This window comes from Perognathus longimembris, chromosome 19, assembly GCF_023159225.1.
Source record: "Perognathus longimembris pacificus isolate PPM17 chromosome 19, ASM2315922v1, whole genome shotgun sequence".
NCBI classification, from domain to species: Eukaryota; Metazoa; Chordata; class Mammalia; order Rodentia; family Heteromyidae; genus Perognathus; species Perognathus longimembris.
Window position 1 is genome coordinate 14,565,949 of NC_063179.1, and position 22,546 is coordinate 14,588,494.

The window sequence follows — 22,546 nt, forward strand, 5'->3', positions numbered from 1 at the left end:
AATGCATATAAACTCTTCATAGAAAAATAGTGGATGTTAAATTAATTCCAAATAAATAGTACTATTACCATGGTATTCTCCTCAAAAAACAAAGAACACATGCACAAAATGCAATTTGTCCAAGAATTCTAGCCTTTTGGTTTAGGGCAATTAAGGTTTGTACAGAGATGTTTCAAAGATTTGCAAATGATCATTGTGCAGATATTTCTCCACCATTTGGCTCTTTAGAAATCTTATATACCTTATGTTCTTTTAGATCTAATTTTCTGAAAAAAAAAACAATGATTAAAAACAAATTTCTGGGCTGGGGATATAGCCTAGTGGCAAGCGTGCCTGCCTCGGATACACGAGGCCCTAGGTTCGATTCCCCAGCACCACATATACAGAAAACGGCCAGAAGCGGCGCTGTGGCTCAAGTGGCAGAGTGCTAGCCTTGAGCGGGAAGAAGCCAGGGACAGTGCTCAGGCCCTGAGTCCAAGGCCCACGACTGGCAAAAAAAAAAAAAAAAAAAAAAAAAAAAAAAAATTTCTAATCCATCACTATAAATATGCTATCCAGAGCTGATTTTATACCCTATGAACTGTCTGAACACAGACACAAATTATAAAAATTATAAATTTTCGTTTTAAAAACTGTATTAATGAAGGAAAAGTGATTTTGATTAGTTTTTTTCTTCACAATTTCTCTGGCACACTGAATTTTTGTCTCAAACACAACTCATTAGTTCATAAAGACTTGCAAAAGCTTAATTATCCACAACTATTATATATGTATATATGTGGATATATACACATATATAGATATATATTATATACCAAATTATCTATCTATACAGACATTAGTGTTTTCATAAAATATGTCCACATTTAATTAATTGAGGATAAAAAGGACAGTTTGTAACAAGGCTGTTCCATCGCTTTGTGGAATTGCTTCCCCTTCACTGAGTGCTGAGCTCTTATCCCTGAACGATTTTGCTGCTTTACATTTAAAACCTGTAAAAACATTTCTACTGTTAGATAGAACTGACTCCCAGAATTAAATGAAATGAAATTCATTTTTATAAATATCAGTTTATTTCATAAAAATACAAAAATATAAATATACATTTATAAAAATATGAGTGAATTAACACAAAGACGTTCTTCCACTAAATAAATATGGCAGTAATAGTCATTCTTATTTCATTAAGGACATATCTTTTCCATATTAATTTACAAAGCGGTTGCACAACATTTCATTAAATAGTAAAGGTGACTCAAAGTCAGTTAAGAAAACATTTATAAAGGTCTTCTACCTAAGGAAAAGGCACAGGGAGCCTTTTGAAGTACGTGTATTGGTTATTGATATGATCTAATGTCCTTCCAAGGTTATTTAGGCAAAGAGGGTGAAGTGGTTATTATTACTGGTTATTATTACCTAGGTCATTCGTGTTCATTCACAGAGACTGACTGATGAAGCAAATCTTTACTAGGACAACACCTACGTCGTGTTTTGTAAGTTCGAGTCTTGCAAGACTTCCTCCCAGGCGGAGCACACGGCGGGCCCTCCTTCTGGCCGCAGGGACAGCGCATGCGCGGGGCCGGGACGGCGCGCGTGCGCAGTGAGGGCTGGAGTCCCTGCGGGCCGCTCAGTCCCGGTCACTGTCCTCCCCTCCGTACATGTCCGCCAGCGTTCTGAAGCGCGGCCCCCAGTCACTGAGATAGTCGTAGTCCTGGCTGCCATCGGCCGTGAGCGACTCGAGGGAGCTGAGCGATCCCGCGATGGAGTCGTCGCCCTCGTAGGCGTAGGTGGCCAGGGAATCGTAGGGAGGAGCACTGGGATCCGAGTCGTTCTCTTTGAGTCGCCGATGGATAAAGTCCTGCACGTCGATGTTCTCCCACAGGGGCACGGTCCTCCTTATCTGGAAAATGGTGTCCGGCAGGACGTCCCGGCGCAGCTTGCTGTCCTCCCGGGCCCCGGGGTTCCGCAGGGTGCCGATGTCGAAGGCCTGCGTGTCCTCCTCGCCGCCGCCCTCGTCGTTGTAGGTCACCACGTTGTCCCGGACGTCGTCCTTGGAGAGGATGAGCGGCTCCTTCTTCCGCTGCCTCTTCAGCGCCGCGAACAGCACCACCAGAACTGCGGGCCCAAGAGGAGAAGTTAGTGAGCTTCCACGACCCTCCTCCGTACACGACACGCGCGCTCGTGGAGCTTAAGCGAGGCGTGACACACCGAGCCACGAGCTGACATAAATTCTCCAAGTGCAGAGCCGGAGCCATGCATGGGGGCAGTGAACAGGTCTTACAGAAAGCAGACGCGACCGAGGGCTTCTTATAAATGATATGAAATATAAACAATAGACTGTCGATACTGCATTGTGCCTCGTGCATTGTGTAATGCTAATCAGGTGTAATTACTGCATAAAAAAAACTGGGACATCACTGCTCTCAATTGCAATTTTGTTTTAAAACAGAAATCTTTAAACGAATCACTTATTTAACCTCAAGGAAACTGATTCGCCTTTCATTATTTTTTCATAATTAAAAATATATGCAAAACATCACTCATATAGGATATATTGTTTGTGCACGTATATATTTGTGTACAGTAATAAAGATGTATGAACTAATTTCCCTATATATCTCAAATATATGTAATTAAATCATTTCATTGGGTTAGTATTTACTAGCATCAGATTTTGAACCCAGAGCCTTCTGCCTGCTTAACTTGCTTGTGTGGCTGGCACTGTACAAATGGAGCTATGGCTCTAGCCCTGCTGTTTGCTAGTTATCTTGGAGAAGAAGTCCACATATTTTTCTCAGTGGGGTGGCTTTGAGCACTGTTCCTCGGCATATCAGCTTCTCGGGTTGCTATGATTACTGGCATGAGTCAACAGCAACCATTAATTGGTCTGATTTTGAAAGCCTGACTGAAAATTATATCTATAATTATATGAGCTATAATATAATACTCAAGCTTAAAGCCATCTTTTCCTTGTTCTCGTCTTCTAAAGTTGTTCAGATATTACATTTTTAATGGATGTTTCCTTAATTCACAAAATTGCATTCTTAGTTCTGGGTTGGTAGTTTTATTTCATTCTCTACTTGGTATATTGTTGTTTTAGTATTTACAAAACCTTTGCTCTAATGGTAGCAAATACTTCCATGTTATACTTATATAATGATAACCAAATGCACCTAGAATATGGTATTATTTCTAGCTCTAGGACTGGGTTTTAAATTATCATCATTTTACAATGATATTTTTTGGGGAAAATATATACTGAATTTATAAACTTCATTTAGAAGAATAAAAATATCCATGACTTCCAAATATAAATATTTTATTTCAGTGGAGTGTTTTTCCTAAGTTTTTCTAATTTTCTTTGTAATAAAAATGTGAGTTAAATTGAACAATTTTTCCACAATAGACCCAAACATTTCTTGAGGTAAATTGTATCTGCATATATATTTCCTTTATTTTAGGACAGATGCATTTATTATGAAAATTATTTCTATGTCTTTGAAAATCAGAATATATTGGTTCTAAAAGTGCCATTCATTTTGTTTGCCTTTATTTTTTTATTTTTTTTTTTTTTTGGCCAGTCCTGGGCCTTGTACTCAGGGCCTGAGCACTGTCCCTGGCTTCTTCCCGCTCAAGGCTAGCACTCTGCCACTTGAGCCACAGCGCCGCTTCTGGCCGTTTTCTGTATATGTGGTGCTGGGGAATCGAACCTAGGGCCTCGTGTATCCGAGGCAGGCACTCTTGCCACTAGGCTATATCCCCAGCCCTTGTTTGCCTTTATAATGAGCGCATGAAAGATAAAAACATTTACATTGAGACTAAAGAACTGCATTCAAAAATACATGTGAGTAGGTCCATGTTATCCCTTATATTCCATTATGCCTCTCTCTGAGAGCAATCTCTTAACTACAAATTGCAGTAACTGTCCTTCCATTATTATAAAGCCTTGATATGGAAGCAAAGATGTTTTAGTTTCTGAATTAGAAACAATTTTAACCAAAATAATAGGAAAAACACTCCATATTTAAGTAATATGTTTGAAAGGTGAAAAAAGTAAGTAATGTGTGCCCTCCATATTGCTCAATTAAGAGAGGTGTTTAAGGACTAAGAGTGTAATAATTATAAGAGTCTCCTTAGGCAAACATGTTGTCAAAATCACTATGGCAATGTTAACATATTTGAATTTATTTATGGGGTGCTTTTGTTCTCCCATATGTGCATAGAAGTTTTTATGTATATTATGTGGATATAAAAAATTTTAAAGTAATGTAAGTATATACAGATTCATCACATTTTAAGTTCGAAAAGTAAAGCTTTCTGAGCAAATAGACCCATATCAATCAGTAGCATCTAAGTTACCAAAGTAAAGTTGGTTTAAAGTTCCATAGAGTTAAAAAAGAAAAGAAAAACATTTTATGAGGAAATCCAATTTTGAAGAAGCAGATGGAGGTGGGAAATGCTCCTGGTGGGGGTAGAGTGGCTAAACTACTGTGAGAAAATGTTTTTCTAGATAGTTGGATCAACTTCACTGAGACAAATGGTATCCCCTCAATTTCCCCAGTCCCCCAGTGAAATCCTACAAGGATCTGGCCAAGGGATTTCATCCAGCTAGCTTGAGAGAATTTGTGGTGAGAAGCCAGCACATATGAGCACTAGGATGGAAATTTGGCTCATTTTCATGCCCGAAGCATAAGAATTTTGGATGAATGTTGGGTGGAAATAATTTCTGGAGGGATGAATTGAAACACTGTTTAATTGAATTAAAGTGATGTCCTGTTAGTATGTGTGCTTGAATAAAACATTTGCAGTTGGAAGCAGGAGTGAATTTACAAAATACTCAGGATGCTTGTGACCAGTGATGCAACGAAAAATTAAACTTTAACTTATTTTTGTTAATTTGGTGCATTAGGCCTACATATAATAAATTCTATGGGGAATATATTTTATCTTATTATAAAATCTGTAACATCTTTTCTGTAGATGTGTGCTATACATGATTTAAAACCTGTTAGCCTTGCATTGGTGGCTCACTGGTAGCTAGTTAGGAGGCTGAGATCTGAGGCTCACATTTCAAAACCCGTCTAGGCAGGCAAGTCCATGAGACTATTATCTCCAGTTAACCATCAATAAGTGGAAGTTACGCTGTGGTAGAGCTTCAGCATTGTAGATCCCTAGCATAGAGCAAAAGAGCTCAGAGACAGCACACAGGCTCTGAATTCAAGCCATAGAATTGACAAAACAAATCAAAACATGTCAGTAGTAGTATTTACAGAGAGAAGCTACATTATGCACAATTTGGGGAATAATAGATGATTCTATGGTAGCCTTTTTTTTTTCCTGATTGAATGCTGTTAAAGCAAGGTGAGTGGAAGGCATGAATAAAGATGCCCATGAATGGTGTGCTTTGTACCATTCATGATAGCAGAGCAGGGCCAATTGTGCAAGTCTTTCAAGGGAAGGGGTTGGGGAATAAGGGAGGTGTTGAGATTGATGGGTGCTCACTGTATGATTGCCTGAAGTGACACAACAAAATCCCTCTTGTTCAGGTAATAGGTGCTAATGAAACCAATGTTCATGAACACTAGGCATGCCCCTGGGTTTGTGCAGGCTGGGCATTGGCTTACTGAGCAGGATGACAACACAGAGTAGGATGGCCACCATGGCCCCGGTGCTCAGTCCCGCCGCCAGGACCAGGGCCTCGGCATTGCACGACTGCATGTTCCCGTGTTTATCACAGGCGCACACGCGGATGGTGAGGGTGCCGGTGCTGCTCTGAATCGGGTAGTCATTGTCAAAGATCAGAATGGGCAGGAGGTAGGTGCTCATTTTGGTGCGACTGTACCCATCTTTTCGGGTTATGATTCCCGCTGTGTTATCTGAGGAGAAGCAAAGAACAGCACTTGACACTCGGGTTCCGTTTCTTCCCTTCGCTTCTCCCGGGCTCAGGATGAGTGGCTCTAAAGCTCTCCTCTACCTTTGTTGTCCATGATGGTGAAGTTGGGGTTAACGGGAACGTCTGGCACGGGCTCGAAGAAGAACTTGTGGCCGCGGGGAGGGTCGTCTCGGTCCGTGACGCTGACAGTTTGTATCAACTGCAAGGCAAGTAAGATCAAGCAGTCAGTCGTGTGGAACAAAAAGCCCCCCTTTGTCATTACGAGATCTAAAAGATTGGTGGCTAATCCTTGCATTCTATCTCTAAAAGTTAAATAAAACATGTCATTTTCAGAAGACTACGCCAAGGGATTTTTTAATAGTTTTGTCCAAGTTAACATTTAAGTAATTATGCAAAACCATCCATCACGTCTTAGTTTCCATGGTATCCAGTGCTTCATTTTCTGCTAGAAAGCGACGACAACATGGAACCTGAAAAGCAAAAACCGTGATCACTGGGTTCCTATACTGTGCTATTCTTGCAGAAAAAGACCCCTGGTCTCTTTTATTGCTATTTGGATATGACTCAGTTTCCTCTGCTTGAAAAAAAAATTCTCAAAGGAACAAATCTTAAGCAGTGTGTTTTAAAAATGAAAATGCTTACCAGCATTCGCTAATATACTATTAATATACTATCATTAGGCTTGGGGCAAATTAAGGAGATGGTATCATCATTTTTAGATGGATCCATTTACATAGAATTTTAAGAATGTAAATATGGCAGTAACTTATTTTATGTTTGATTTTTTTAACTTTCATAAAGTAATAATACCCTTACATTTAATAATGTTATACATTAATATGTATTCTAGCCATAACTCAAATCAAAAGAAGGCAAACAGTGCAACACATGCAGCTTAGCTCTTGATTCCTGGACATATACTCAGGTCTTAAATCACAGTACCTGACATTATGGCTTATTGAGAAACAGACACTTCACAGATGTTATCAAAAGAAAAAGAGATCGTTTTTTACTACTAAAGGCTCTAAAACAATGATTTCATCCTAACAGAAAGAAATGAACTTGGATCCAGGAAGAGAAACAGTGAGAATGAAAGGCAGAGGTAGAGGTAGAGAAGGAGATAATTGACTTCCACACTCCATGCAAGCTGAAGAGTCCTGGAAACCCCAATAATCTTGAATGTGTCAGAAAGAACTCTCTCCTGGAGAGTTTGAAGAGTGTAAACCCCAGTTGATATGGCAACATCAGAATTCCAGAATGCTAAGAGAGACAAAAAATCATCTAGGTTGTAATACATTTTCATGACACTCAGGAACCTGTGAAAAATAATTATGAAAACTAAAAATTAATGAATGAATGCATAACTTGTTGGGAAAAAAACTGAACCTTACTGAATTAGGGAAATTATGCTGAACTATTATGAAATATTTAGAAGTAGGAGACATTTAAAATTATGTATCATCCAAGTAAATAAGCCAAAATGTTTTGGTATAAGTATTACAAGTCCATACCTTTAATTTCAGCTACTGGGAAGACAGAGTTTGAGAGAATTTCAATTCAAAGCTAGACCAGGCAAAAAGAAATTTCAACCAGCAAGTGAGGAATAATGGGCCAGTTGTATAATCCAAGCTACTGAGGGGAAGGTTGTTTTATGTGGCTAGCTCTCAGATAGTTAACTGAAGACCCAATATAAAAACCATAGCAAAATGAGAGTGGGGCTATGGCTCAAATTATAGAACATTTGCTTCGCAAACATGAAATCCCAACTTGTAACCCAAATACTACCAAATACAATAGATTTTAAAAATCATTTAGCAGTATTTACTATTCATAGACAAAATTTAACTATTCTTACCTAGACTGTTTCAGAGGAAATCAATGCCTGATATTAATACTACCTGCAATGCTACTAGTATCTGTTGCTTAGAATACTGTTGCTTTGATCGGTAAAATGTGTATCGACAGAGATGGTTGAACATGTTAATGTGTGGATATAAAAATAATCAAATACAGCAACTATTTGCTGAACTGAGGACCTGACTTTGAACTGCAGCAAGGTGCCAAATACACAATTTTGAAGTGAAAAATTGATCGAATGACTCTATGTGCGTTAAAACATGTTATGTTTGGGCAGTATGTCACCCAGGTTTGCCTCAGCCTCTTTGGCAGCTAGCCAATCACAGCAATGCTACCTCTGCAGCCTGACATTTCTGTGGGGAGGAAGACAGTGGAAAGTAACTTTCCTTTGGTCTTCTGGGAGGCCACATAACAAAATGTCACAGACAGGGTGCTTTAACAACAGGCATGTGTCCTGCCATATGAGCTCTGGAAGCTGGAATTGGAGGTGAAGAGACCAGAATGGGAGGGTTCGGAGGTGGGCTTTTCGATGGGCATAGCTGACTGGATGATACATCTCATGGCTTTGCCTTGGTTTGTTTCTTTTAAAGGAGGCTTTCAGATCATCACATCCCAAGACATCATCTGACCTGCACTATTTCCATAGAGATCCCAACACATTAATAGGAAGAGCACAAATACTCAATCTAAATGATTTCTAGTAGAATAAAAAAGAAACTATATTTCAACTTCTAAGAAAGAGGTAAAGAAATTACAGATGTTTCTTGATATTTCCATAATTCTTCCTCAAAATATAACTAACTGAATTAATTCTTCCTTAAAATACACTTAAATAACTGCTTGGATTACTTGCAGCTGTTGATATCATTAGAAAATATGTTTTGTCCAGATGGATATATTCTGTATAATTGATTTTAAATATTTAGATATACTTAAAAATATTACCTTGCTTTAGAAAGTTCTAACCTAGAAGTTTTGTTTTTATAAGGATATGTCATAGAAATAAATATATAACGATATAAAAATGAAGATATAAATCATAAAAATATATTTAGATTCTTGACTGAGCTAAATATATTTGTACAATGTAATCAAAAAATAATTGCTATGATTACCAAAGAAAATTTCATTTTCACATTTCACATTGACTTCATAATGTATTTCCTTATTTTAGTTTACCTAACCCAGTCTAATTATGAATCCTGTAAGAACTTTTTTTTGGTGGTCCTGGGCCTTGAAATATAGGCCTGGGAACTCCCTAAACTCAATTTATTCAAGGTTTAGCATTTCACCATGTGAGCTACAGACCTACTTCTGATTTTTTCTGAGTAGTTTACTGGAGATAAGAGTCTGATGAACTTTCCTGCCCTGGCTGGCTTCGAGCCACAATTTTCAGATCTCAGCCCCCAGTGTACCAGGATTATAGATATGGAGCCACCAGCATCTGGCTAGTTAAAAAAAAATTAAAAAAATCCATATGTGTGTTATTTATTATCTTTGTAGAATGTAAATTGAAACAAATGTTATTACCTGTAGTATATCCTATATCACACAATAAATTTGTTTTAAATCATCTTTTAAGCTGGGTGCCTGTGGCAGACACCTGTATTCCTAGCTACTCAGGATTCTGAGATATGAGGATTCTGATTGAAAGCCACCCAAGGCAGGAGAGCATATCAGACTCCTATCTCCAATTAATCAGGAAAATATCAGTATTACAAGAGTGGCTCAGATGACAGAGTGCTAACCTTGGGCAAAACAGCTCAGGGACAGGTCTTGGGCCTTGGGTTCAATCCCCATGTTCCCTTCCTACCAAAACTAAAAAAAAAAAAAATGTCTTATTCTTTGGCAAGAGTTGATAAGTACATGAGAATAAGAATAATAACTAGAAAAACTGTGCAGATAAAACAAAGCCATAGTCCTTGGGAAAGAAACATTTGTGAACATTTACGATGAGCTCACTTACCTGTCCAGATTTTGCATTTTCACAAACAAATGTTTCATAGTACATCGCAAATTCTGGCGCATGGTCATTTATGTCTAAAATTCTGATGAAGACAGGGGTATGGCTACTTTGCTTGGGGTTATCTGTAAAAGAACACATGTGAGATTTCACTGTTATTTAGAGAGATGCAGTAAAACTACATTTCCCATTTAAAATTAGCAACAACCCCATTCTGTGATAGTTATAATTCCGATTTGGATTTTGATACCTCAGCTTTCTTTTGGTTTAAGGGAAAAACACCATAAGATGAGGAAACATAATTGAGCATTATTTGTAATACTCTATTTTCATAGGATGATTAATGGTTTTGCAATGGTTGCATTATATGTTTATTACACTGTACCCTGTAAACACAGAGTGAATAAATTGTCAAAAATTTCTTAAATATATCCTACATATTACTGAAAATTGCAATACCCTCTGAAATATTTTTTTTTTCTAAGACCTTCCTGACAGTACAACCATTGAAGTCAAAACCATTTACTCGGGGCCATTATGTTCTGGGTTTGCTGCAGCTCAGTGTTTTCATGGGTATGTCTGCTGCTTACTTATTTCCGTGGCCATAACAGTGATATTGTGCCAAGGGGAAGATTCTCGATCAAGAGGCTTCAGAGTGAAAATTGAGCCATTTTCTGAGTAGATACTGAAAATCCGGTCCAGGTCAGTATGTCGATCAACAGAATACCTGACAGGAAAGAGACCCATAAATCCAGGCAAGATTATTCATTCTTCCACTATTTCTTAAATTATATAGGCTATTCCCATTATGAGTTGACAAAAACAGGATTTTTACTTCCTTAAATTTTGATGTCATAGAGATTATATGTAAACTCAGATATATTTGACTATGTCCATTATTGCTATTGTATTAGTTGGCATGTCTTAGAGTCATGATTTATAATCATAAATCATTGCAGCTGCTTTTAACTGAATTAGTAAGTTTCAAATAAATTCATATCTGTTGTCAAAGGTCTATTGCCATAATTTAGACATATTAAAGTTTCATGTTAAAATGGATAGCCATTAGTATTAAATCATTTAAATGTGCTTTAAAGTATTAAAAAACTATTATAGAGTACCCTACTCTTGAATGTCTACATATCTAAGGAACACATCCGTTGAAGATGATCAGCTGAGTAGTCCTCTCATTTATCCCTCCAACACATTTAAATTAAAAATAAAATGTATTACCTCAGAGTTCTGTAACTTTTATATTCAGTCTGAGTATAAACACACAGCTGTCACTATAAACTTTGTCAGTGGCCAGCAGTAAACTAGTTTCTGCCACAAAAAGTTTCATTACCAAATTCCCAGAACTCATAGATTTGTTCTTTTACATAGTGGATGTTAATTTTGCAGGTGTGATTAAGATTGAAAGCATTAAGATTGAAGATTACTCTTAATTCTCCAAATGTGTCTAATTTAATCCTACGAGCCCTTTAAAGTCGAATAGGAGAAAAGGTAGGATAATGGTATAAGGAAATGAGGGAAAGGGAAAGGAGAAAGTCTTAGGGTGAAAAATGCCATGAGTTTAATCTTAAAGCCAGAATAACAACCTAGGAACAGTCCTGAGGGAGTCAGGATGGAACACGGTCCCCAACCGTGCAAGGATTTCAAATGTGATTGCAACCTAAATGAGAAAGCAATTATTCTCCAATGTCTGCAGAAAGAAATGTGACCTTCTCCACGCCTCCGTGTCTACTTGAGTCCACAGAGACTCCTACTGTATTTATGACTTAAAAATGGCAAGATAATATATTTCTGTTTAAGAGAATATGATTATATATGTTTATATTAGTATAGATGTATATATATATATGTTTATATTAGTTAGCAAATACAATTTATGAGATTTTTCTTGTTGAGTAGAAAAATGAGCCATAGGGGAAGAGTGAGCCTTTTTCAAACATTATTATTGACATGAATCTCTCTCTCTCTCTCTCTCTCTCTCTCTCTCACACACACACACACACACAGAAACACACCCACACCCACACACACACACACGCATACACATTATAAACAGGAATTGATTGTCTGGTTGTATAGTTCAGAGGTAGAGTGTATGCCCAGTGTAAACAAAACCCTGGCTATGACAGAAGGACATTGCTCATTTGAATAAGGAGTTCCAATGTGGACCTGGGAAATTACACTTCTGATTATCTCTTAGGTGAGTTGTATGTTGTAGGTAAATGAAAGAAACAGAAAGGTTTTAGGCCTTAGGCTGAGGTGGTCAGGTGACACAAAGAGGAGTATCAATGAAGAGCAGAAAAGAGTCTCAACAGCAAATGGGATACTTGTCAGTTTTCTAGGCATTTATTACTGCTGGCATTTTGGAAAACTGAAAAACTGAACTACCTTTTGATCTACTGAATTAGAAAATTTCATTTTCTGTTAAAAAGCTGTACAGTGGCCATTATCTGGCACTGTCATGATAAATTTTATTAATAAATATTTAATTTTCAAAAACTGTGAACTCTTGCTAATTTAAAATTACTGGATTAAATGCATTTATCTAAATTCTCCAAATCTTAGGTGGGGTTATCTTAATCAAGATTGCATGACTTGACATACAGCTATAATAACTATTTTGAACTTAAATGATACCGGTGAAAATTCAGACCTCAAATACAGTTTTAACAATTTAATACATTTTATGAATGCTTCATCAAATTACTTTTTGGAAATTGATGGCCAAAATATTACAGATTCTGCTTCTAATTCAGTGGGTCTGTCTGGGAAAATGAATATGTTCAATTTCATTTCAGAGGTGAAATTACAATTTATTGTCTCAAATTTATCTCTGTATCATTCTCCTATCATATGGAACTAGTTCAGTTTTCTGTTTAATTTTTAGAAGATTTATATATATTGCAGTAATATACAAATGATAGTATCCCCCCAATTTCTTAGTCACTATATCCAATTACTGTATAATTTTTCTAGATAGTGTTACAAAAATATTTTCAGAAATTAAAAAAATTGACTTATCTTCACTACTCAAGAGAAACTAAATTTCAATAGAAAAACAATAATTAGAAATCTAGTTTAAATCATATTTAGCAAATGCTTCATTGCCATACCATTATATATAGCAGATCAAACTATTTTTTTTTTTTTTTGGCCAGTCCTGGGGCTTGGACTCAGGGCCTGAGCACTGTCCCTGGCTTCTTTTTGCTCAAGGCTAGCACTCTGCCACTTGAGCCACAGCGCCACTTCTGGCCATTTTTATATATGTGGTGCTGGGGAATTGAACCCAGGGCCTCACATATATGAGACAAGCACTCTTGCCACTAGGCCATATCCCCAGCCCCAGAAGATCTAACATTTAAAGCCATTATTAATATTCTGAGATTGGGGATGGCTGCTTTATGGAATTTGCTATTTTTTATGTTTACTATTTGCATGAAGTAAAAAAGCAAAATATTTTGTTTCTTTTTATGGGTATCATTCCTCCAACAAGTTATTTCTTGATGTGGGTTTTATTTTCCTATGAGGTCAAATATCTGTTACATGCTGCGTAAAAGAAAAACATATTCATTCAAATCGTATAATTTTTTTGCATTAAAATCCAGCTTAAGAATGAATCTAAAATATATAAAATAAATGTAACAAAGAAAAGTAAAATAACATAGCCATACTCTTGCTAAAACAAAACAACCAACAAACAACCGCCAATATTTACTAGTGAAGTAGTCTTTCCATTTATGCATAAGTTTATGATTATGTCTAAATAGATTTTGAAAAATAAATTACCTCTCTTGGCTTTTTTTTTTTCTTCACTATTACCAGCTCTATAGATTCACATGGAATTATAGTGATGAAGTATAAAGATCAGGTCTAATGCTGCAAAAGTCAAACTTAACACATTATTGGCTTATGTAAGATCAAAAAAATGGATATAGATCACTTTGACAATAAAGGAGTAACAAAAATGCATATGGGTTTCTGACTGTTTGGTTTCACCTTGAATGCATTGTCTTTCAAGTTAAGAATTCAGGAAGGGGAATCACTTTGACAGTCTAGAAACAGCTTACTCTCATTCTCACTGTCTGCCATTAATACTGCAAACATCCTGGTCTATATTTAGAGTTTTTCTGCAGTGCAAATGATGCCTCCCTTTTGTCAAAGTGCAGAGATAATTTTCTTTCATTTAGCAGCCAAGTTCTGTTTTCAACTAAGTTGAAACATTGTGATTTCCTTATTAATAATACAAACATCATCTTCCAACAAATGACCAGATCAACACTTTACTCGGAGTTAACTTCTCAGGTTCCCAGTACATGACTTACAATAATATGTTATTGATTTCCTTACATGAATTTTGAAAAATAACAGAAAAGTCAATTGTTTTTTAAATGCATTATTTCTAGAAAAATAGGATATAATCATACAGACACAGAGAATGATAAATGAAAAAGGACTTTAAGAGAAGGTGGTCGCTAAGCTCTGGTTTTTATTATTTGACCTTTTCCATTTTTGAATTCTACAATTAAAACCATATATATATATATATATATATATATGTCACAAATTAAATATATAGCCTTGAATTTCTCTCTATGACCAAACAAATCAGTAACATGAAGCAGTGGGTTTTGATAGAATATGTTTTATTGTTCTGAAATTCAGATCATTAATTTAGTAAGTCAGTATATTTAGCATATACATATTTTCCTTTCTAGTTACCACTTTCCAAAATGAAGCTACAAAATATGAAACCTTCATTCCTCTTCACAAAGGAAACATTGACTATACAAGAAAGTGCCTTGTAACGTCATGTCAAATGATAGTTCAAATATAATTCAGAAATAACCTTATCTTATATAGAATTATTTAGATACCCCAGATAAAACTTAATCTCATGGTTCTCCTACCTCAGCTTCTTGTGTTTTATGAGTACAGGTTTTTGACATCCTGGACAGTAGATATTTAAATAATTTGCCCTCTGAAATAAAATGAAGGGCATTGTAAAGAAGCACCGCTATGTATCTATGTACGAATGCCTTATGTACAACATGGAGTGCGTGATGGGATCATGTGAATTTTATTAAAGCATAACTAAACCCCTTGGCAATAAATTTGTTTTCTTACTTATTTTTTTAGGTTGACAGCGGTAGAAAAGATTTCTTCTAAAAATCATTGAACTTTAAATATGCTAAGCATAAAATAGCTGTGAAATGAAGCAAGATGTTCTTTTGAAACTTGTAAAGCTATAATCAACCCCCTAATTTGAGAGCTCCATGATAACTAATGAGGTGAGTCGGAGGTGTCAACAGCTGCTAATTGTAACCAAAATCCCATGTTGCCAGTAACAGATGTACTTTAGAAAATACACGTGATTTAGAGATCTATGGCGGGGGAGGGGCAAGGAGGGGGAAGGGGTGTGAGGATTACTTCTCAAACTTTTCCTAAGGCACTGGTCCTGTATGATAGCTCCTATAGTCTATTTTAGCTCTCAGAATTGGATACTCCACAGCAGTAAATCAGAGCAAGAGAAGTAGTTCCATATTACAACACTGAATTTTTGGAGAACTATTAATGACTTTTCTTTAAACTGTATCTGGGAGATCTAAAGACTTATGACATGTGCTTACATTTTTAAGGAAATCAGCTGATATTTTAATCATGGCAGGATTAGCAATTCTTTGCAATTTGTTCATTTTCTTAATATTTCTTGCTAATCGAGATGAAACAAGAGTTGTTGTTTTTTGTATTTTTAATTTTTTCTCCAGTATTTGTAAACCCAATTTAGTGTAATTATCTCATGAAGAACAACAAACTTAAAAATGTATAAACTATTTTTATTGTACTGAGAATCTTGGCGAGCCAGAGTGAAAATTTGCTATTAGTTTCTGACCAAGAAATGTTTGACATTCTAGTTCTTAGGAATAGCATTTAGGGGAGTTGTATGCATTCAATCATTGCAAATGTTCATCAATGATGTATTCGTTACATGATAGCACATACTTCACAAAAACAAAACAAACAAAAGGCAGTGAGATAAGTAAAAATTTAGTTAGATAAGTAAAAATTCATAATTAATATAAAGATGTATGTATACATAATGAACTTCAACATACAAAGTTGGGGTAGCAAGTTGACAAATAGTTTCCAACATAGAACATAAACTCTGAATAAAAACTATATTGATGTCATGAAAAACTAGAGTTGTGCAGTCTTACTGCAAAATGCCCATGTCTTCTAAAATAAAGCATTATAATTCAATAATTAGTCATGTTTTTTGGGGTTTTTGTGCCAGTCCTGGGCCTTGGACTCAGGGCCTGAGCACTGTCCCTGGCTTCTTTTTGCTCAAGGCTAGCACTCTGCCACTTGAGCCACAGAACCATTTCTGACCATTTTCTATATATGTGGTGTTGGGGAATCGAGCCCTGGGCTTCATGTATACAAGGCAAGCACTCTTGCCACTAGGCCATATTCCCAGCCCCAATTAGTTGTGTTTTAATGTAATTTTTCTACCTTAAATTAGACAAGACTGAATAATAGAGGCTGGTTTCATAATACCAGCATAATTCCTGAAACCCAAGCAAATACATGAAACAGTAGATTTCAAAGAAAGAAATCTCTAGACTTGAAGATGAGAATTCCAGAAAAAAAAAAAGGAAATATAATGAAGGGAAAGAAAGTTCTAGGACTTCTTCCATATGAATTGTGGAGATTTGCTATAATCCAAGATGCAGAAATGAAGACGGAGCCTGCCAACCAGCCTCTTCTGAAAAGATGATTCAGGAGTTCATGGTGACTACGGTAGAAAAAGTTTACAAGATCCCACATAACTCTTTACCTAGAAGGCTATAAGAGGGTCATTTCATATGAAAAAAAAAAAACATTTATATGGATAAAAGGCCAAAACATAAACAAGGACTAGTTGGGAAATAAACATTTATATGGATAAAAGGCCAAAACATAAACAAGGACTAGTTGGGAAATATTCTCACCATAGACAGTGGCATACAATGGCTTATGGGAATGTTAGTAGACTGGTCAGAAAGGACTTGGCAGACTAGGTGTCGCAGGTCATCCCTCTCACTGACTATGGAACTGCCCAATACAGCTTTACTGCATGAGGTTTCAAAGAGACGATTATTATTTTCTTGAACACTTACTTGATAACGTTGTTCATGGCATCTGGGTCATACGCTGTAACCTGTCCTATGATGCTGCCTTCCTTCACATCTTCGTCAACTTCTATTAAGTAAGAGAGTTTGCTGAACACTGGAGGTTCGTCGGAGTCTTCTACAGACACTTTGACCACGGCGCTGTCTTTAAATGGCCCCAGATGCGAGAACCGGGGGTCAGGATGCATGTTGTTCACATCCACACGCAATGTGTACAGCATTTTTTTTTCAAAATCTAAATTCTAAAGTTAAAAAAAATGAGGAAAATCTCAGCATTTTTATAAGACATATCAAGGGCTAGCAGCTCTCTGAATGACCCCCGACACGTGTGATTAAATAATGTCATCAATTATTTCTTTACAAGTATGTAAATTAGCACCTTTCTCTTTGTCTTATAGATATTTTAAGAAGGTAACTAAATATAGTGTAATACATATTCAGATTTAATTCTACTGAGTAAAGTGCTTAAACATTTTAAAACACAAGTAACCGAAGACCACTGAGGTCCATTAGGACCTCAGACAGGAAAATAAAGCATCATACAATGAATTTCTGATTATATATTATTGATATCATTACAATAAACCGTAGTGAAAATGAGAATATTGACTAAAATACAAATTAGTAAAAAAAAAAAGTATCTTTAATTAATTTGAGCATTTATGACCAGAAAAAATGGGAAGGAAAGAAGTGAAATAAAATAATACTGGACCTATATTATGAGAAATAAAAATCTCAGAATATTCTCCATAGTACATTAAAAAATCAAAAAAATTAATACAAAATACATGACATTAAGTGGTTTTCTTATTTTTAAAAGACCACCACCACACATAGAACTAGAATTATCTTTAAAAGAATACAAAATAAAAGTGAAGCCAAATGCTTATTTCGCTTTCCCCCTCATACACAAGTACAAAACAAGTGCTTTTGGAGCTGATGGTTAACTGCAAACACAATCACTGAGCTTTTATACCACTTTATAAGTGTCAGTGATGGAAAGAAACACTTCACCTATCTGAAGTGAGGTCACAACTTTTACTGCTTGTATGAAGAGGATCAAAACCACACAAAAGCTGGTAAGAATATACCTAGAGCTTTCCGTCCTTTCCTGAACAGCCAAAATAAACTACAGGGCCCTCAAAGCAAAAATGAAGACAGTGGAGAGGAACCTGTTTGACAATTATAATCCCTTCCTGTGTGTCCTTGTCAGTGATGACATCAAACATGTCTGCTCCGTCTCCATCAGCGATGCTGTATTCCATCTCAGCATTTTCCCCGGTGTCAGGGTCATTGGCTTTAATCCTCCCAAGACGGGTTCCCAGAGGGACAGACTCTGGGGAAGTAAACTGATACGTACCTGCAAATGAAATCAGAGATGCTCTGACATTTCATCTGTTGATGGTATTTTTGGTTTGTTTCTCTTATTTGAATGAAATAACTTTAAATCAGGGGACATTTTGTATTATGTTGAATTTTAAACTGCCAAAAGTATAGATTAAGTGGAAAAAATTTAAGATTTTAGAACACGCTCACACTGTTCATGAGAAATATAAGGTCCAAAATGAGAAAAAAAAGCTGCAAATCTATCTAGAATACAGATGAAACTTTGATATTATAATCTATGATTTGGTGTGAAAAGGAGATAAAACCATTTTTATGGTCTTTATAGCTGTACAAAGTAGTTGCCATTAAAAATTAGTTTATGAATAAATACATCATGATCAATGTCACTCTTTTCAACGTTCTCACCTGTCCCTCCCAGGCCAAACCAATTTTCATGTACTGTTGCCCTGCGGGTTTCAACATCATCATATATTTTTATGGATATTAATTTATTTTTAAAACATACATGTTTTTCTTTAAATCTAAATCTAAACGAGAGATCTAAACCACTGGGCAAGTTAGATTCTCTCAAGTTGAATGATGCTATGTTCATGGATAAAATAAGAAAAACTGGGGCTGGGAGTATGGCCTAGTGGCAAGTGCGCTTGCCTCCTACACATGAAGCTCTCAGTTCGATTCCCCAGCACTACATGTATGGAAAACGGCCAGAAGGGGCACTGTGGCTCAGGTGGCAGACTGCTAGCGTGCTAGCCTTGAGCAGGAAGAAGCCAGGGACAGTATTCAGGCCCTGAGTCCAAGGCCCAGGACTGGCCAAAAAAAAAAAAAAAAAAAAAAAAGAAAGAAAAACTGATAGAAGCCCACATGTTTGCTAGAAGGTTAACTTGAGATCTAAAATTAATTTCAATTGGGATTTAGTCCTCAGCATTTTATTAGTAAGTGTGAATACAGTAGTTTAGAATCTTTTGTTATATCTTAATAATTATTGGATTTACAAACAGAATCTTAGTTTATATTTTTACACTTAGTTTTTATTTTACTTTATTTTACTCTTAGTTTACTTAGTATATTTTATTGTTATTTACAGAATTGAAATGTAGTGGTTACCTCTATATTACTTAGGTCTATTATTCATTTTTAAAGAAATTTTATTATTAATGTCATGGAAACTTTGTTATTAATGTTATGGATGCATCCACCAATGATAAATCACCTAATACTTCAAATTTCATCAAGCTGAAGAACATTTACTGAAAGCACTGTATTGAAATAGCAGCATTGAAGTCAGTGATTATGAGTTAAATTTGTACTTTTAACCGGATATATCAACTTTCTGGTATTGAAAAAATAGCACAGAGATTGAATCTTTTTTTTAAAAAAAATCTTCATGGAAAGCAAAATAATTATAGTCTAAGGTGTATCTTAGAATTGTGGCAATTGAAAGGGAATTTAATGATTTAATCTTCATGGCTCAATAAATTTGATGATGAATTTTAATATATCACCACACATTGAAAAGTATCAATGACTTATCATCCTAGCCAATGTAAATCATGGCTTTTAGATTTACTGAGAAAATATACACATGCTATACACTTAACACTGACAATGGTTTGAATACAGAAATTAGTTTCAGAGACATTAAAACATCAAATCTGATATTTAGAATGAATTACATTCTTACTAATGTCTACTAAAAAATAAGAGCACTGGGGCTGGGGATATGGCCTAGTGGCGAGAGAGCTTGCCTTGTATACATGAGGCCCTGGGTTCGATTCCCCAGCACCACATATACAGAAAATGGCCAGAAGTGGCGCTGTGGTGGCTCAAGTGGCAGAGTGCTATCCTTGAGCAAAAAAAAAAAGGAAGCCAGGGACAGTGCTCAGGCCCTGAGTCCAAGGCCCAGGACTGGCCAAAACAAAACAAAACAAAACAAAAAAATAAATAAGAGCACTGAGGTAAGTCAAGGAAAGTGCCCAGACAGAATTCAAGAAGGCAAACTTGAAATCCCACACTACTAACCAAGTGGGATGGAGAGATAGCAAAAAACCTTCACAGCAAATGTTGAGGAGTTAGTCTGCAATGCTAACCCTACAGCAAGGAAAATAGAGATTATTTAATGTTGCAAAATAATTTCTCATCTTTGCTTTCTCCTAGTACCTACTCAATTATGAAAACAATCATAATTGTCAAATCAGAGTATAATGTAATATTTTGGTGGCCCAAGGGATTGACTCAGATATATGAATCTGGAAACAAAAATGTTAGATTCTATTCCTAGTATTTTAAAGAGACTTTGTTATGAGAGCAAGGTGATATTCCTTACTTTGGGGAAATCGAGGAGGATTGTTGTTTACATCTGTGAGAGTGATGTTCACTGTGGTAGTTCCAGAAAGACCTCCCATCTGGCCGCCCATGTCTTTGGCTTGAATAACCACCTGGTACTGCTCTCGATTTTCTCTACTCATGTCTGGTAATGCAGTTTTTATTATGCCTTTTGGGGAAAAAGCAGACAAGCCACTGACTTTTAAACCATTTCATTTTATCACAAATGAGCATTGGTGTACTTAAATACCTCTGTCATATGGTGATATGGATTTTACAACATTCAACCAAACAGAAACGATATGTCAATTGAAGACCCAAGGGCTATGCTTCATGAAGTTGAATTTGCTAAATGAGTACAATAATTCTTTTGATAAAAAGAAGGGAAGGAAGATAAAAAGATAAAAAGAAGGGAGGGAAGGAGGAAGGAAGGAAGGAAGGAAGGAAGGAAGGAAGGAAGGAAGGAAGGAAGGAAGGAAGGAAGGAAGGAAGGAAGGAAGGAAAGAAAGAAGGAAAAGAATTTGGAGAGCATTGGTGGCTCACACCTATAATCCTATCTGTAGCCCAAGCAGGAACATTTATAATTCTTATATCCAATTAACAACCCTAAAACCACAGTGGAGCTGTGGCTCAGAATGGTAGAACACTAGCCTTGAATAGAGGACAAGGATATAGCCTCAGGCCCTGAGCTCAAGCTCCTCATCTGACCAGGAAAAAAATAAAATGATCTTAGAAAAAAATAGCATATAAAATTTTGAATTTTGATAGTTTTCAGTTTTTTCGGTTTTGACCCTTACTATTATAAAACAAGCAGTATCTCTGTGAAATTTTGTAGTTACTAAACCTCACAAAGAATAGTTTAGCAAGCCAAGTAGGTTGTTTCAGCATTAGGAAGTTTACTTTACGAAATACTGATCTGAAAATGAATGGGTATGTTTCACAACATAGAACTATGTTTTTTTTTGTTTTTTTTTTTTTTTTTTCTTTTTTTTTTTCCGGCCAGTCCTGGGCTTGGACTCAGGGCCTGAGCACTGTCCCTGGCTTCTTCTTGCTCAAGGCTAGCACTCTGCCACTTGAGCCACAGCGCCACTTCTGGCCATTTTCTGTATATGTGGTGCTGGGGAATCGAACCTAGGGCCTCATGTATAGGAGGCAAGCACTCTTGCCACTAGGCCATATCCCCAGCCCCTATGTTTTTGTTTTTTGTAAATAGCTGTAAAACCAGATGCAATTTGTAAAGAGAAACACTCTCAGATAAATGTTTGTACCTGATTCTGGGTCCACGGAGAAATAGGGCTGCCCTTGCAAGATGCTGTAGACGATTTTGGCACTGTTTCCGTAGTTGGCATCATCGGCGTCCGTTGCAGTCACTTGAATAACAGATGTACCTAGCCATCCCCACCCCAGAGGAAGACGCGTGAGTATTCCAGCCATTTCCAAACGGTTTCCTTTGCTTTTGTTTTTCTTAAAACTCATAGATAAGAGTGTGCTGTTTTAGAATAGGGTGTGTTTGACAAAAGTTGCTTCAAGGATTCTGTCTCAAAGGAAACAAGGACAATGAAAACCCTTCTCTAACTTAATTTAAAAATAAATAAACCATCCTCCAATTACTTTACTTTAGGCCCTAATAAACTAATGAATAGTAAATATGTGTCCTATTGCAAAGGTGCTATGATGAGACTAAATAATGAAGTGAATTATTAAGTGGAACGGTTCTAAAGGACAGAATATATGAATATGACAAAGTTGAAATAGTCATTAGTGCATATATTTTGATCTGGTAAATCTAACTTTCTTTTTATCATTACATTAATTTATCAATTTACTATGTATGAACATAAATGGAAATTTAATTTTCACTTCAACTAGACAAATAAAATTATAGAACACACACACACACACACACACACATACATCGAAAAAACAAACAAGGACCACATACAATTCACTTGTAGAATGTGGACTCAACATGAGAGAAGCCTT

At 36.2% G+C, this 22,546-nt stretch overlaps 1 protein-coding gene across 2 annotated transcripts in view; it reads right to left on the minus strand.

The window, feature by feature from the left end:
- Positions 1–1,627: 1,627 nt before the first annotated feature.
- Cdh9 (cadherin 9) overlaps positions 1,628–22,546 on the minus strand; it is a 60,945-nt gene continuing 40,026 nt past the window's right edge. For both annotated transcript variants that reach the window (XM_048368206.1, XM_048368207.1), the window contains exons 3-11: positions 21,832–21,951; positions 20,565–20,732; positions 18,067–18,254; positions 16,883–17,136; positions 10,304–10,440; positions 9,717–9,838; positions 5,975–6,092; positions 5,625–5,876; positions 1,628–2,115 (exon numbers count right to left, since the gene is read on the minus strand). In XM_048368206.1, coding sequence (XP_048224163.1) covers positions 1,628–2,115; positions 5,625–5,876; positions 5,975–6,092; positions 9,717–9,838; positions 10,304–10,440; positions 16,883–17,136; positions 18,067–18,254; positions 20,565–20,732; positions 21,832–21,951 — 1,847 coding nt within the window. The remainder of the gene's footprint in view (positions 2,116–5,624; positions 5,877–5,974; positions 6,093–9,716; positions 9,839–10,303; positions 10,441–16,882; positions 17,137–18,066; positions 18,255–20,564; positions 20,733–21,831; positions 21,952–22,546) is intronic.